The sequence below is a fragment of the Pelobates fuscus genome, chromosome 5 (assembly GCF_036172605.1).
Source record: "Pelobates fuscus isolate aPelFus1 chromosome 5, aPelFus1.pri, whole genome shotgun sequence".
NCBI lineage: Eukaryota > Metazoa > Chordata > Amphibia > Anura > Pelobatidae > Pelobates > Pelobates fuscus.
The window spans coordinates 273,285,016-273,297,907 of NC_086321.1; the positions used below are offsets into that span (position 1 = coordinate 273,285,016).

General features: G+C 43.0%; 1 protein-coding gene across 1 annotated transcript in view; it reads right to left on the reverse strand.

Annotated features, from left to right (window-relative positions):
• The window catches only part of PALM2AKAP2 (PALM2 and AKAP2 fusion), a 399,409-nt gene that overhangs the window by 263,963 nt on the left and 122,554 nt on the right, over positions 1-12,892 (reverse strand). Inside the window, exon 3 of the mRNA XM_063455311.1 lies at positions 2,417-2,547. Coding sequence (XP_063311381.1) covers positions 2,417-2,547 — 131 coding nt within the window. The remainder of the gene's footprint in view (positions 1-2,416; positions 2,548-12,892) is intronic.

The window sequence follows — 12,892 nt, forward strand, 5'->3', positions numbered from 1 at the left end:
GAAGAAAATCTGCCTTCTGAAGTGGCCCAGTCAGAGTCCTGACCTCAACCCGATTGAGATGCTGTGGCATGACCTCAAGAAAGCGATTCACGCCAGACATCCCAAGAATATTGCTGAACTGAAAAAGTTCTGTAAAGAGGAATGGTCAAGAATTACTCCTGGTCGTTGTGCACGTCTGATCTGCAACTACAGGAAACGTTTGGTTGAAGTTATTGCTGCCAAAGGAGGTTCAACCAGTTATTAAATCCAAGGGTTCACATACTTTTTCCACCTGCACTGTGAATGTTTACATGGTGTGTTCAATAAAAATATGGCAACATTTCATTCTTTGAGTGTTATTAGTTTAAGCAGACTGTGATTGTCTTTTGTTGTGACTTAGATGATGATCAGATCACATTTTATGACCAATTTGTACAGAAATCCATATCATTCCAAAGGGTTCACATACGTTTTCTTGCAACTGTATATATATATATATATATATATATATACACACACACACACAGTGGGACTCTAGGGCATGAGCCCGCCTGTATAGCTGTATCAGCTGTACCCACGTGAATGGGCCACGAAGGTAGCAGGGCTGCTGCTACAAACTGCTCCAATTTGCCTTCAAAGTTTACAATGTGTGCAATGATTGATATTTTTGTTTCATAGCAGGATTCCACAGCAATAGACCTCATTGCACTGTGCATTGTGTAAGCGAATAACAGTGCTCCACAACAATATTGTCATATGTGTATGAGTGCGTATAGTTTAGCCACGGCACAGTGAAGCATATTTAGTCTAATAAACAGACCCACAACAATAATACAGACAGTAATGTATAGTCTGTCTGTGTGGGTGTTTCACCCACAGCAATAAAAGCTGCAACAATGTGTTTTTAAATGGCAAAACTCATTTATGGATTTGCTTCTTTATTATCAATAACTCACCTAATTACATAAACAACAACAGTTCATTGAAGAGAGGTTAATCAACTTTGGCCTGGGAGCTCCCTTAATGAGACAGTAGGCTTACCAGGGATGTTATTTATGAAGCCAAACTTTGTAATGGAAATGTTTGCCTGTTTACATGCTACTAACGGCTACATGCTAGCATGTAAAAAATGATGGATACATAAGCCATTATTCCCTACACATCACAAAAAAGTCATTTAAAACCCAACTTCTATTCCTTTACACCCTGCACAATAATTACAAGACAAACAAACAATCAAAACAAGAAACGAGCCTTTACGTTTTATAAATGAGCTGTCATTGTTAACTGTAAATATCAAAGTGAGTTAGGGTTTGAATCTTGTAATTTCGCTGAGTGGGCCAATTACATCACATTGGGATGGCATACTTTGACTTATTTCCATTAGTGACACTTACATAAATGGATTACAGTTTAATAGGTTTTAAAATGAAGATGGTGAGAGAAAGCTGGCTGCAAATTGTTAGAGGACCATGCCTAGCTGCTTGCTGGCGTGGGTGGTGCAATGTATGCAGGCTGTTACATTTACAGAGGCAGACAGTCATATGGTGAACACAAGAATCAGATGGCAGTAATTAATTACAGCAACGGTTTTATCTGCTGGCATTTTTCCCCTCTGCACTGCCAGCGGAAAATTAAACTTAGCAAATAACTATTTTGTTTGGTTTAAAAACATCTATATGACATTATAATACAAATGATTATTTATATTTCTGAATAAATAATTTCTTTAAATCACAGTGTATTTAAGAAGCAGTGTATGCTACACTCTCGCAGAGATTGATACACATACATATTTCTGTGCTGTATTGAATGAACCTTTTAGACATGGTATGCATCTGTTATTCTCGTTCAGCCTTGGCACATCAGCAATTTTCATATATCAAGCCATCTACCCACCCATATAGGACTAGGCTTAGAGATCAAGGGGATGCAGTAAATGTGGATGGTTGTGGTATTATCGCAAAGTGACAGTGAAGTGTCCCCCTCTATGTTCAGTGAGACAAACGCTGTGCAATCTGCACTTTATTTTGGTAGGTACTGCCGAAGGCTGTCACAGAATGGACAGCCAGGGCTGGAAGCAGGCAGCTCAGTGGGGAAACATAAGGGGAGATGTAAAAAGACACATGGGCTGGTGGGGAGATACACAAGGCAAACATTACTGGGCATAAAGAAGGGGAACACACAAAAGGGCATGGAAAGCAACACACACAAGGTGGGCATGGATCTGTCTGTCTATTTCTCTACCAAACAAGCTTAAAAACAATATATTTTTACGTTTTCATGATGAATATTGCGGAAAAGATATGACCATACAATGCAAATATGCCATACCAGTTACATTTTATACATATATATATATATATACACACAGAAAAAAAGAAAGACGAGAGAGATATCTAACAACAATTTCTACATGTAGGTTTCCCGTCCTTACCTGTGGACATTGTCTTCTAGAATCTTTAGCTTTTTCTCATCTTCCTCACACTGCTTTCTCCTTGCTTCTTCTTCTTCTACTGATCCCGTTGGGACTCCCTGCAGCAGCCATTTCTCTCGAAGTGATTTGGACTAGAAATAAGATAAGATAGCTGTGTAATTCTTGTATCATCCACCTTAAATTAGATTTACAATCTCATTTAAAAAGAGAGAAGTGCAATTGCTGTGTTTTCAATAAGCTGATGCAGTGTTTTGATTTTATTGTGTAGTCAAACATTAGTGCTTACTAAATCGACCTGCAAACGTACAATATTCTTGGAAAGGGATTACCATGTTTCTCTTGTATGTCTTATTGCATATTCATCCAGGAAATACTGCAAACGTATACAGTTGTGTTACATAGCACATAGAACTGTAAACTGAAGGGTAAATATATAGGCATGCAAAATACTGTGAGCACCATAACCGCTACAGCTTACTCTAATTGTTTTATGGCTTAAGCTTACTCTAGTGCTTATGGTGCAAGGAAGCAACCTTTTGAAATGTATCTTTCTTCAAATCCATCACTCTTTATTTATCTTCAGATAAGAGAGCAGCTATAAGGTTCTTCACTAAGGCATTCTTTTTTCATTCAGGTGTCCAATTACGTGTACCGAGATAGCATGCACTACTTGTGAGAGAGTAGCATGGTACACATACAGAGCATGTAAGTAACATTTGGGAAACAGACCCAGTCGAACAGCGCATTCATTCATTCAAATACACTTCTCTAATCATTGGCCATAACTGGAAATTCATTAGAGCAGGAAAACCATCATTCTTGGTCTATTTTTTCTTATTTTCTTTTTAAATAGTCCCAATACAATATTTGACAAAGTTACATTTAAGAAAAAATAAATTCAAAGATAACCAGAATGAAAAAAATCATTGAAAAAAGACAGCAATAGGAAAAAGAACATAGTACAATTCATATTTACTTTCTCTTTTTACAGAAATGTTAATTTTTTCCACATAATTCATGTGCAGGCCTGCTTAGCTGGCTAGCAAGACTGTGTTATTATTATTATTATTGCCATTTATATAGCGCCAACAGATTCCCTAGCGCTTTACAATATTATGAGAGGGGGGATTTAACTATAATTAGGACAATTACAAAAAACTTACAGGAACAATAGGTTGACGAGGACCCTGCTCAAACGAGCTTACATTCTATAGGAGGTGGGGTGTAAAACACATTAGGACAGGAGTTTGCAGTCAAATTAGGTAGGCTGCCCTTTAGGAGAGAGCAAGAGACAGGTATGTGAGGTAGAGGTTAGTCTTGGAGGCCATAAGCTTTCCTAAAGAGATGGGTTTTAAGGCACTTCTTAAAAGATGCAAGACTAGGGGAGAGTCTGATGGCGATAGGCAGGCTATTCCATAGGAAGGGAGCCGCCCACGAGAAGTCCTGCAAGCGTGAGTTGGCCGTACGGGTGCGGACAAAAGACAGGAGGTGGTCACGGGTTTGGCATCTATGCATGGGTATTGGGGTGTGCCTTTTCTGGTCAGCAATATAATGGGGAGAAAATTAACTCAGAAGTATCCATTTATAAATGTGTGCTTTTATACAATATCGGATTCTTGCCCATTATGTCAGAAGGCTTAAAAGAAACAGTAATGCCCGCAGGATACGTAGGTGCAATCAATTTCTTATTTTTAATTATATGACTGCACTGACATCTCTATCAACCTAGTTTGGTTAACCTATAAGGCAAATGTAAGAAGCATATTCCTAAAAAAAAATTCCATCTCTAAGTTTATAGGCTCAGTGAACAGGCTGCTCTTCGTGACCATCTGTAACAGTAAATAGTAACTACAAGCCTTCCAGACCATGATAGTTAGCTGCTATAAAAAAAAAGACAAAAAAAAATCTAAATGCTTATTATGCGCAACAAATCAGTTTTTATTTGCAGAGGCTCAAATGTAGCTTTTAATACTTACACTGACACTATAGTAACCAAATCAACTTCAACTTAATGATGCAGTTTTGGTGTATATATCATGTCCCCACAGTCTCACTGCTCAATTCTCAGCCATTTAGGAGTTTTGTTTACGCAGCCCTGGTCACACTTTCCTGCATGTAACGCGCACAGCCTTCCTAAACACTTCCTGTAAAGTGAGATCTAATGTTTACACTTCCTTTATTGCACAGTCTGTTTAATTTAGAATGTATCTCTGCTCAGTTAATAGCTACGCCTTGCAAGAGCCTCTTGTGAGTGTGATTAAAGTTCAATATACACAGCAGAAGATAAAAGCTTCTAAAGGAAGTTAACGTCTAAATGAAAGTGAAACCATTTTTGTCGTGCAAGATGTGTCAGAGCTCCATGGATAGAAACAAAAGTGATTTAACGATTTTTTGACGGGGGGGGCGGAGGGGGGGGCGGAGCCTGAACGCTGCAGCGACTGGTCGCATCTCCCTAGAGCTCTCCACCGGGATAGCTAAAATCGGGCAAAATAACCACCCTACCTGCACCCACGGTATTCAAGGGGACTGCCCATGCCAACAAGACTAAGATGGGCCGGAAAACGAAAAAGCCCAGACCCGACAAGGCCAGCCCCGGGCTCACAATCGGAGATCTTTGGCGGCAGGCGCATGGCACCAGCGGGCCCAAGATGGCCGCGATCACAGGAGGCTGCTCCGATTTCTCGGACGAAGACTCCCTGGGAGCCGAATTAGATTACCCACAGGCACCAGAGAGGCCCATACAAAGACCACTGGGCCCAGAGGCGTCCCCGGTGACCCAAATCAGACCTGAAAGAGATGCTGGCCGCACTTCAAGACCACATTTCAGCGGACATAGCCACGATCCGCGGGGACCTAAGGGGCCTCACAGGCCGCATTGTAAAAATCGAACACACCACCACTGAGCACTCCCAGCAGCTAACCGCGCTCCAGCACACGGTACAAGAACTGCAGCACCTAAACCAGCTGCATGAACGCCGACTTGCTGCCCAGGAGGACTCCCGGCGCCAAAATAACATCAAGGTGCGAGGGGTGTCGGAAGAGATACCGGACGCTGAACTCCCACACTTTGTGAGACGCCTGATAGGGGCCTTATTACAACCCCGACAGGCTAAAGCAGTGACAGTCGAAGGCCAATTCCGTATTCCCAAACCCGTCAGAGCCCCGAAAACAGCCTCCAGGGACCTGGTGGTTCGTTTCCACAGCGGGTCAGACAAGACTGCTGTCCTTACAGCACTGAGGGGACAAACACCGTATCGATTTGAGAATATGCACCTCACAGTGTTGGCCGACCTCTCGGGGAGCACACTAGCATGGAGGAAGACACTCCGGCCATTCATGACACTTCTCCAGCAGCATAGCATCCGCTACCAGTGGAGACTCTCCCACACACTGCTGGTGCATCAAGGAGCAACACCACACACCGTGACCACCCTCCAAGAGGCTGCCGCAATACTACCAGCCCTGGGGCTACCCCTGGATGCACTCACTCGAGCTAATCAACCTGAACAGCCCTCTCACTCTTGGGACCCCGCACACATCCCACCTTTTGTCCCCCTGACGGAGTACCGCAGATTCCTACGCAACAGCAACCACCTGAATAGGACAGCAACCAACCGTGTCCCACTTGGCCACTAGCCTACTTTGACTTGGGTTAAACCCAGAACACGTTATTCTACCACCCCTGCTGCCCTAGGTACACCTCCCTGCATGTGACTTACACAGCCTTCACTTCCTGTAAAGAGTCATCTAATGTTTACGCTTCATTTATTGCAAATTCTGTTTAATTTAAAATGTATTTACTCCTGCGCTGTTAGCTTGCTAGACTCTGTAGGAGCCTCCTGTATGCAATTAAAGATCCATTTACAGAGCAGGGTATAAAAACATATAAAGTAGGGGCGGAGCCGACCGAGCTGCTGAATGGCCGCGTTCTAAATCAGCTCCGACCGCGCCAGACACACATCTAACCTGATCGGGCCACTAAGCCAATAATGGGTCACCCAAAACGAGTAACATCCTCGCAGCAAGCCTCCAGCAAGACCCCGCCGGGGAAATTGAGCGCCTTTACCAAGTATTTCCGCGACCGGGCGGACAGCAATGCTGTCCGCCCCAATATGGCGGCGGACTCCTCACCTCTCTTCCTGTCTCCCTCCAACCCGGCAGACTCAGAAATCTCGGGCCCTCCGACGGACGGAGACCTAAGGGACATCCTGCGGAATTTGCCCTCCAAACAGGACATTGCAGGTATGCTGACCCAGCTAGAGGCCTCAGTCCAGGCCAAAATGGATTCATTTAGCTCAGAAAATCACCAAGTAACTGACAGGGTAGTCACCCTGGAAGATGATAGAGATACCATGCACACACAAATAAGCTCCTTGCAGGCAGCTGTAGAGCATCAGAACACTTATCAATCCACACTCCATAGGTCTATTGACGACCTGGACAACAGGGGGCGCCGCAACAATCTGAGGATCCGGGGTCTTGCAGAAAATGAACAAGAAGATGTCTACCTGACATTAAACAAACTTTTCAACTTAATATTGGGCAAGCCCAGAGACAACCACATTTTACTAGATAGAGCTCTAAGGGCACTGAAACCCAGAGGTGTAGCGACTGACAAACCCAGAGACGTCATCTGCAGACTCCACTATCATACCTGCAGAGAAGACATACTACACACGCTAAAACAGACCTCACAACCTCTACTATTTCATGATGCCCCAATAAACATTTACCCTGACCTCTCATGGCTGACCCTCCAAGCGAGAAGGATCCTACGACCAATAACAGATCAATTGAGATCCAGAAACCTAAGATACCGGTGGGGATTCCCACTAGCACTAAGTGTCACGTATAAAGGCACTCAGCACACAATACATTCTCCCGCAGACATACCACTCTTCACACAAGCTCTCAACTTAACGGACCCTCATATCCAGGACTGGTATGGACCACTGCAAACGCCACTTCTACCTCAGCTACTGCAGAGATCCCGATGGCAACTAACACCCAGAAAAAGAGAACAGACAGCCAGGACCCAGCGCAACGCTGAACGAATCCCGAATCTGCGCACACAGCACACAATGCTGCCAGCTAGGGCTCTAAGGCCCATCATTTCACCCGCTTTCGACACTTCTGTGATGCCAGCTGCTGAACGAAGCTTAATCCAGATGGCTCAGGGGACCTGCTGATCCGAACACCTCTAATATGCTGCTAGAGACTTGGTAACATCTCTCGGGGCCATCTTCCCTTTAGGCTCTCAAGACACCTATATGTACCAGGTGACTGTGTCCATAAACTGCTACGCTTATACCGCTTTATGATGATTTCTCCGGTGTTATGATATAGTGCAGCGCTGCTCTAGTAGCCATCCCCTAAAAGCTAATCTTATGACCAACTGCCTTAATCTTACTAATTCCTGTGAGGAAGGCATTGTACCAAACAACCTCTCTTATCCTCTCACAGCGCTGGCCATACCCAATAGTGGCATAGTTTGCTGGTATACAGCCCTGAGTTAATGCACCCTTTTTTCCCCCCACTATGCCGACCTGATGACTTAGCTGGCGGCAAATAGTTGTTGCGCATCAATGGGATCCTACCTCTTGGCCCACTACAAAAAGATTAGACTACCCATCAACATATCAAAAAAATTTTTTTTTAAAAGATAGATAGATAGATAGAATAAAGTTGTTCATTATGTTTCTATAGTCTCCCTACCAACTATGTCTATCTACTTGATGTGTTGTGGAATATGTATGCGGATGTGTGCTCTGGCGGCGACTGTTGATGACTGATACGTCTTTCTGCTCTCCCACGGGAGTCACTGGTTGACCTCAGTTGCCCGAGACTACCTCCGCTCCTTATCTAATATTTACATATTAACGTATGATTATTTGATGACTTTTATTGTACTAGGTCGACACGACCTACACCACGGTGTCACGAAAGCCCCAGGTGGCGACATTCCACTCTGGGTCCGACACCAAAGGTTCTCCCCTCAGACTGCCGGCCGACGCCTGGTGCTAAGCCTGCGCCTCCCCGTAGTCTCAGGCGATAGTTACTAACTCGATTTACTCATAGCATACTTGTTTGTATATAAGTTAATTGTTGTGTTTTTTGCTCCATCTTTTCAGTGACCAAACCCTCCCCCCCCTCCTCTTCTCTCCAAGAACATTCTTCACTGTAAAAGAACACATTTTCTTGACACGCCCATAAACATACTCAGACCTGATGGCTACAGTACGAATAGTCACCCTTAATGTCAAGGGCCTTAATACCCCTGAGAAGCGGTCCATAGCCCTCACAGAGATGCACAAACTAAGAGCTGATGCGGTCTTTCTACAAGAGACCCACTTTAAAAAGGACAAAGCACCCACTCTCAAGAGCAGGGTATACCCCTCAGGATTCTTCAGTAACTATAGTGAGGCCAAGGCCAGGGGGGTGGCCATACTCTTCTCAGCACACACACCCTTCACGTACAAGGTTCATAAAACTGATGATGAAGGCAGGCTGCTCCTAGTGAAGGGCCAGATAGGTCAGACTACACTTACGTTTGTTAACTTATATTTACCCAACCGACACCAAGGTAAGGCCCTCAAGAAATACCTCCACATAATTGAACCTTTTATGGAAGGCATGCTAATCATGGGTGGTGATCTAAATATGTCCCTAGACTCTACCCTTGACACGACCTCCCACTCCACACAATATCAGACCGCGGCAAGGAAACGGGTAACGCACCTCCTTGACCAGGCTAGACTGTTTGACTGCTGGAGGACTACACATCCCCAAGCTAGAGACTACTCTTTCTACTCCTCGGCCTAACGCTCATACTCCAGGATAGACATGATGTTCCTTCCCCAAGATTACTTACATTTGGCCATCTCCTGCACCTACGGCCCAATCACCTGGTCGGATCATGCACCCCTGTCTCTTGCCATTCGAATCCCTACGCTCCCATTAACGTCCTTTCATTGGAAGCTCAATGACTTTCTCCTTAATGACTCCACCGTCGTAACACGAGTAGAAACCGCACTTACCAATTACTTCCAAGAGAACACGCTTCCAACCATCTCCCCTATGACCACTTGGGAAGCGCACAAATGCGTCATACGGGGGGAATTTCTAACAATCGCGGCCACTCTCAAAAAACGGAGAACTGTCACGTCCTGCTCTGTTCTGTGGAGATGTCTGGTCTTGGCGTCTAGTATCCAGTACTCTTGTTACAATTCTTGTTTAGTTTTTCTTGTTTTTTTTGGTTTTCTATTCTATGTCTGGTTTTCTTTATGCTGGTATTTCTGGGTTCATTCCTGTAATCCATCCCTGGGATTCCCAGTCTCCAGGTTTCATTTAAATGTTTGTTTTATGTTGCCACACCCATTTGTTTTCCATCATTCACTCTGTTTCGGTGTTCCTGCAGGCAGCTCCTCAAGGCTTCTGCCCTTTCTTGCAGGTAAGTGCTATATATGTCTTTTGGTTGTTTTAGCATATATTAGGCAGTGTAGGACCTGCCAGATATGGAGTACATTGGCGTTGTTGGCAGGCTTATGCAATGTATGATCATATAGTGTGACTAAATCCCCATAATTTCCATATGAAGTACTTAGTTGTTTCTCCTCTTGTTTTGCCTATGTTATCTTGTCTTGTTTTAGTTTGTATACCCAGTCCATGTACAGTCCTGTCCAGTCATGCCCATGTTATGTTTATGTTTTCCTCATGTCTTGTGTATATGTTCTGGGTTTAGCTTACTATCATTCTCTGGTTCTGGGTTCTATTAGTTCTGTCTTGTTTTCATGTTTGGTGCCTATCTCTAGTACTGGTGATCCCATTAGATGTTACCAGAAACCTACAGGACCCATCAAGAAAGGCTGTTATCGCTGCAGTGGATGCGTTACCTGCAGCCACATGAATACGGGCAGCTCATTTGTTCACCCACATAGTGGCACTCGAATTTCCATCACTCACTACATCTCATGCATGACTGACCATGTAATATATCTAATCACCTGTCCGTGTGGTCTGTCGTATGTTGGAAAAACGGACCTGACCCTCCGTGAAAGGATCCGAGGCCATAGATCCACTATTACTACTGCCTTCAGGGATCAAAAATCCGATAAACCCGTCGCCAAACATTTCCTCCAACTGAATCATAGACTTCCTACCCTCAAATTTATGGCCATTGACCATGTACCACCCAGTCCCAGAGGAGGAGACAGATCGAAATCATTATTACAACGAGAAACTTACTGGATACACCGTTTAGACACTGTCACCCCAAAGGGACTAAATGAATATATCTCATTCACTATGTTTTTATGAGTGTAATTTGGTAGCCATATTCTACCTTTCAGATATTGATATTTAACCTCGTTTTCACAGTTACCTATTATCATTGACCTTAGTCGATAATAGTGTATAACATACATCTTTAAATTTTCTTGATATCCTAATGTTTACATTTATGTCACGGATTACGATCAGCGTTAGTGGTATGTTCCTGAGGCTTTTTGCCGTATACCGTTTATATATTTTTTTGTTTTTTTTTTTATGTTCACGCTATCACACACACATTAGTATCACTTGGTCACAGTTAGATCTTTTTTCGGCATCTGGCCGGATATGACATCTTTTAACATACCAGAAATCCTCCGTTTGAATATGTTTTCATATTCATTTGTTTTTATACAACACTTTATGATCTCCTTTTGGGATCTCGTAATTCTTCTGAACTATATGTCGCTATTCATGGGTTTTCCGGCACACTCACTGTTCACCCACGGAGTTTACACTCCATTGCTTAGCAACCACACAGTCATTTTCACGGAGTTGATACTCCATCCCTTAGCAACCATGACGTGCGCACGCACGGACGTCTTAGGAGTCACGTGAGGGGTTGCAACACTTCCGGGTTCGAGTAGCCGCACACACGAGATTGGTGAGTTGCTCATTAATGTTTTGCTATTTAAACTTTGTTTTCACACACATTATTTGATCTTGAAAAAGACCCTAAGGGGTCGAAACGTCGATTTGATTATTTGATGTAACCGTTTGTCACAGTAAACACTGAATAAGAAGTCCTTTTGGAGTGCTCTGATTTTTTCTTTGATTATATATATATATATATATATATATATATATATATGTTATAAAATATACTATTATTATTTATTTTTTCTAACATGCATTTCACACTGAGGCATGGTTAATCTTGAATGAACAGATGACAATACGTGTTACAGGCTCTTTTTATTTATAAGTGTCCATGGAACATGGGAAGACCTAATAGGGTTATTAGAATTGCCAACAAGAATATTGTATCAATAGCATTGACTTTGTAATACTTGCACACCTACTTTGGTGGTGTATATATAGACTGCATTATCTGTGTAAGGGGGAAAAATTGAGACAAAGACTTTGAGTCACAGAACATCAAGGGCAAAGTATCTCAACACTCTGAATGTCCAGCATATACCATCAGCTGTTGACCATATTAACATCAATGACGTTGTAAGAACTGACTTTGAACTTGCGAAGCAAGAAGAATAAATCAGTTTTTATAAAAAAAAGCAGAAGAAGTCTGACTGTATTGTATTTTATGTAACAAAGAAGAACATATGTATGTATATGATACCATGTGAGCCTATTTTACAAGAAGACATAAGAATATACATACATATGAATAAGTACCAAGTAGAATTATTATTTCCTTTTTCTTTTTCTACATATGTATTTGTGCAAACCCTTAAAGCAGGGCTGTCCAACCTGCGGCCCCCCCAGATGTTGTTAAACTACAACTCCCATGATTCACTGGCTATCTGTTTAATTTAAAGAATCATGGGAGTTGTAGTTCAGCAACATCTGGGGGGCCGCAGGTTGGACAGCCCTGCCTTAAAGGATCACTTTAGGGTCAGGAACACAAACATGTATTCCTGACCCTATAGTGTTAAAACCACCATCTAGCCCCCCCCTGGGCCCCTCATGCCTCCATAAATATAGCAAAATCGTACTGTATTCAAGCCTGAAGCTGTAACTCTGCATGCTGTTTGCCTAAAAAAAACAAGCAGTCTGCTGACATCATCAGAAGTGGTAGCCTGATCCAATCACAGTGCTTCCCCATAGGATTGGCTGATACTGACAAAGAGGCAGATCAGGGGCAGAGCCAGCATGATTTAAACACAGCCCTGGCCAATCAGCATCTCCTCATAGAGATGAATTGAATCAATGAATCTCTATGAGGAAAGTTCAGAGTCTGCATGCAGAGGGAGGAGATACTGAATGTTTGGATGCATTTTAGGCAGCCATGACCCAGGAAGGATCTCTAACAGCTATCTGATGAGTTTTCACTAGGCTGTAATGTAAACTCTGCATTTTCTCTGAAAATACAGTATTTACAGCAAAAAGCCTACTCGCCAGAACAAATTCAATACGCTGTAGTTGTTCTGGTGACTATAGTGTCCCTTTAAAGTTTGGTGGAACAAA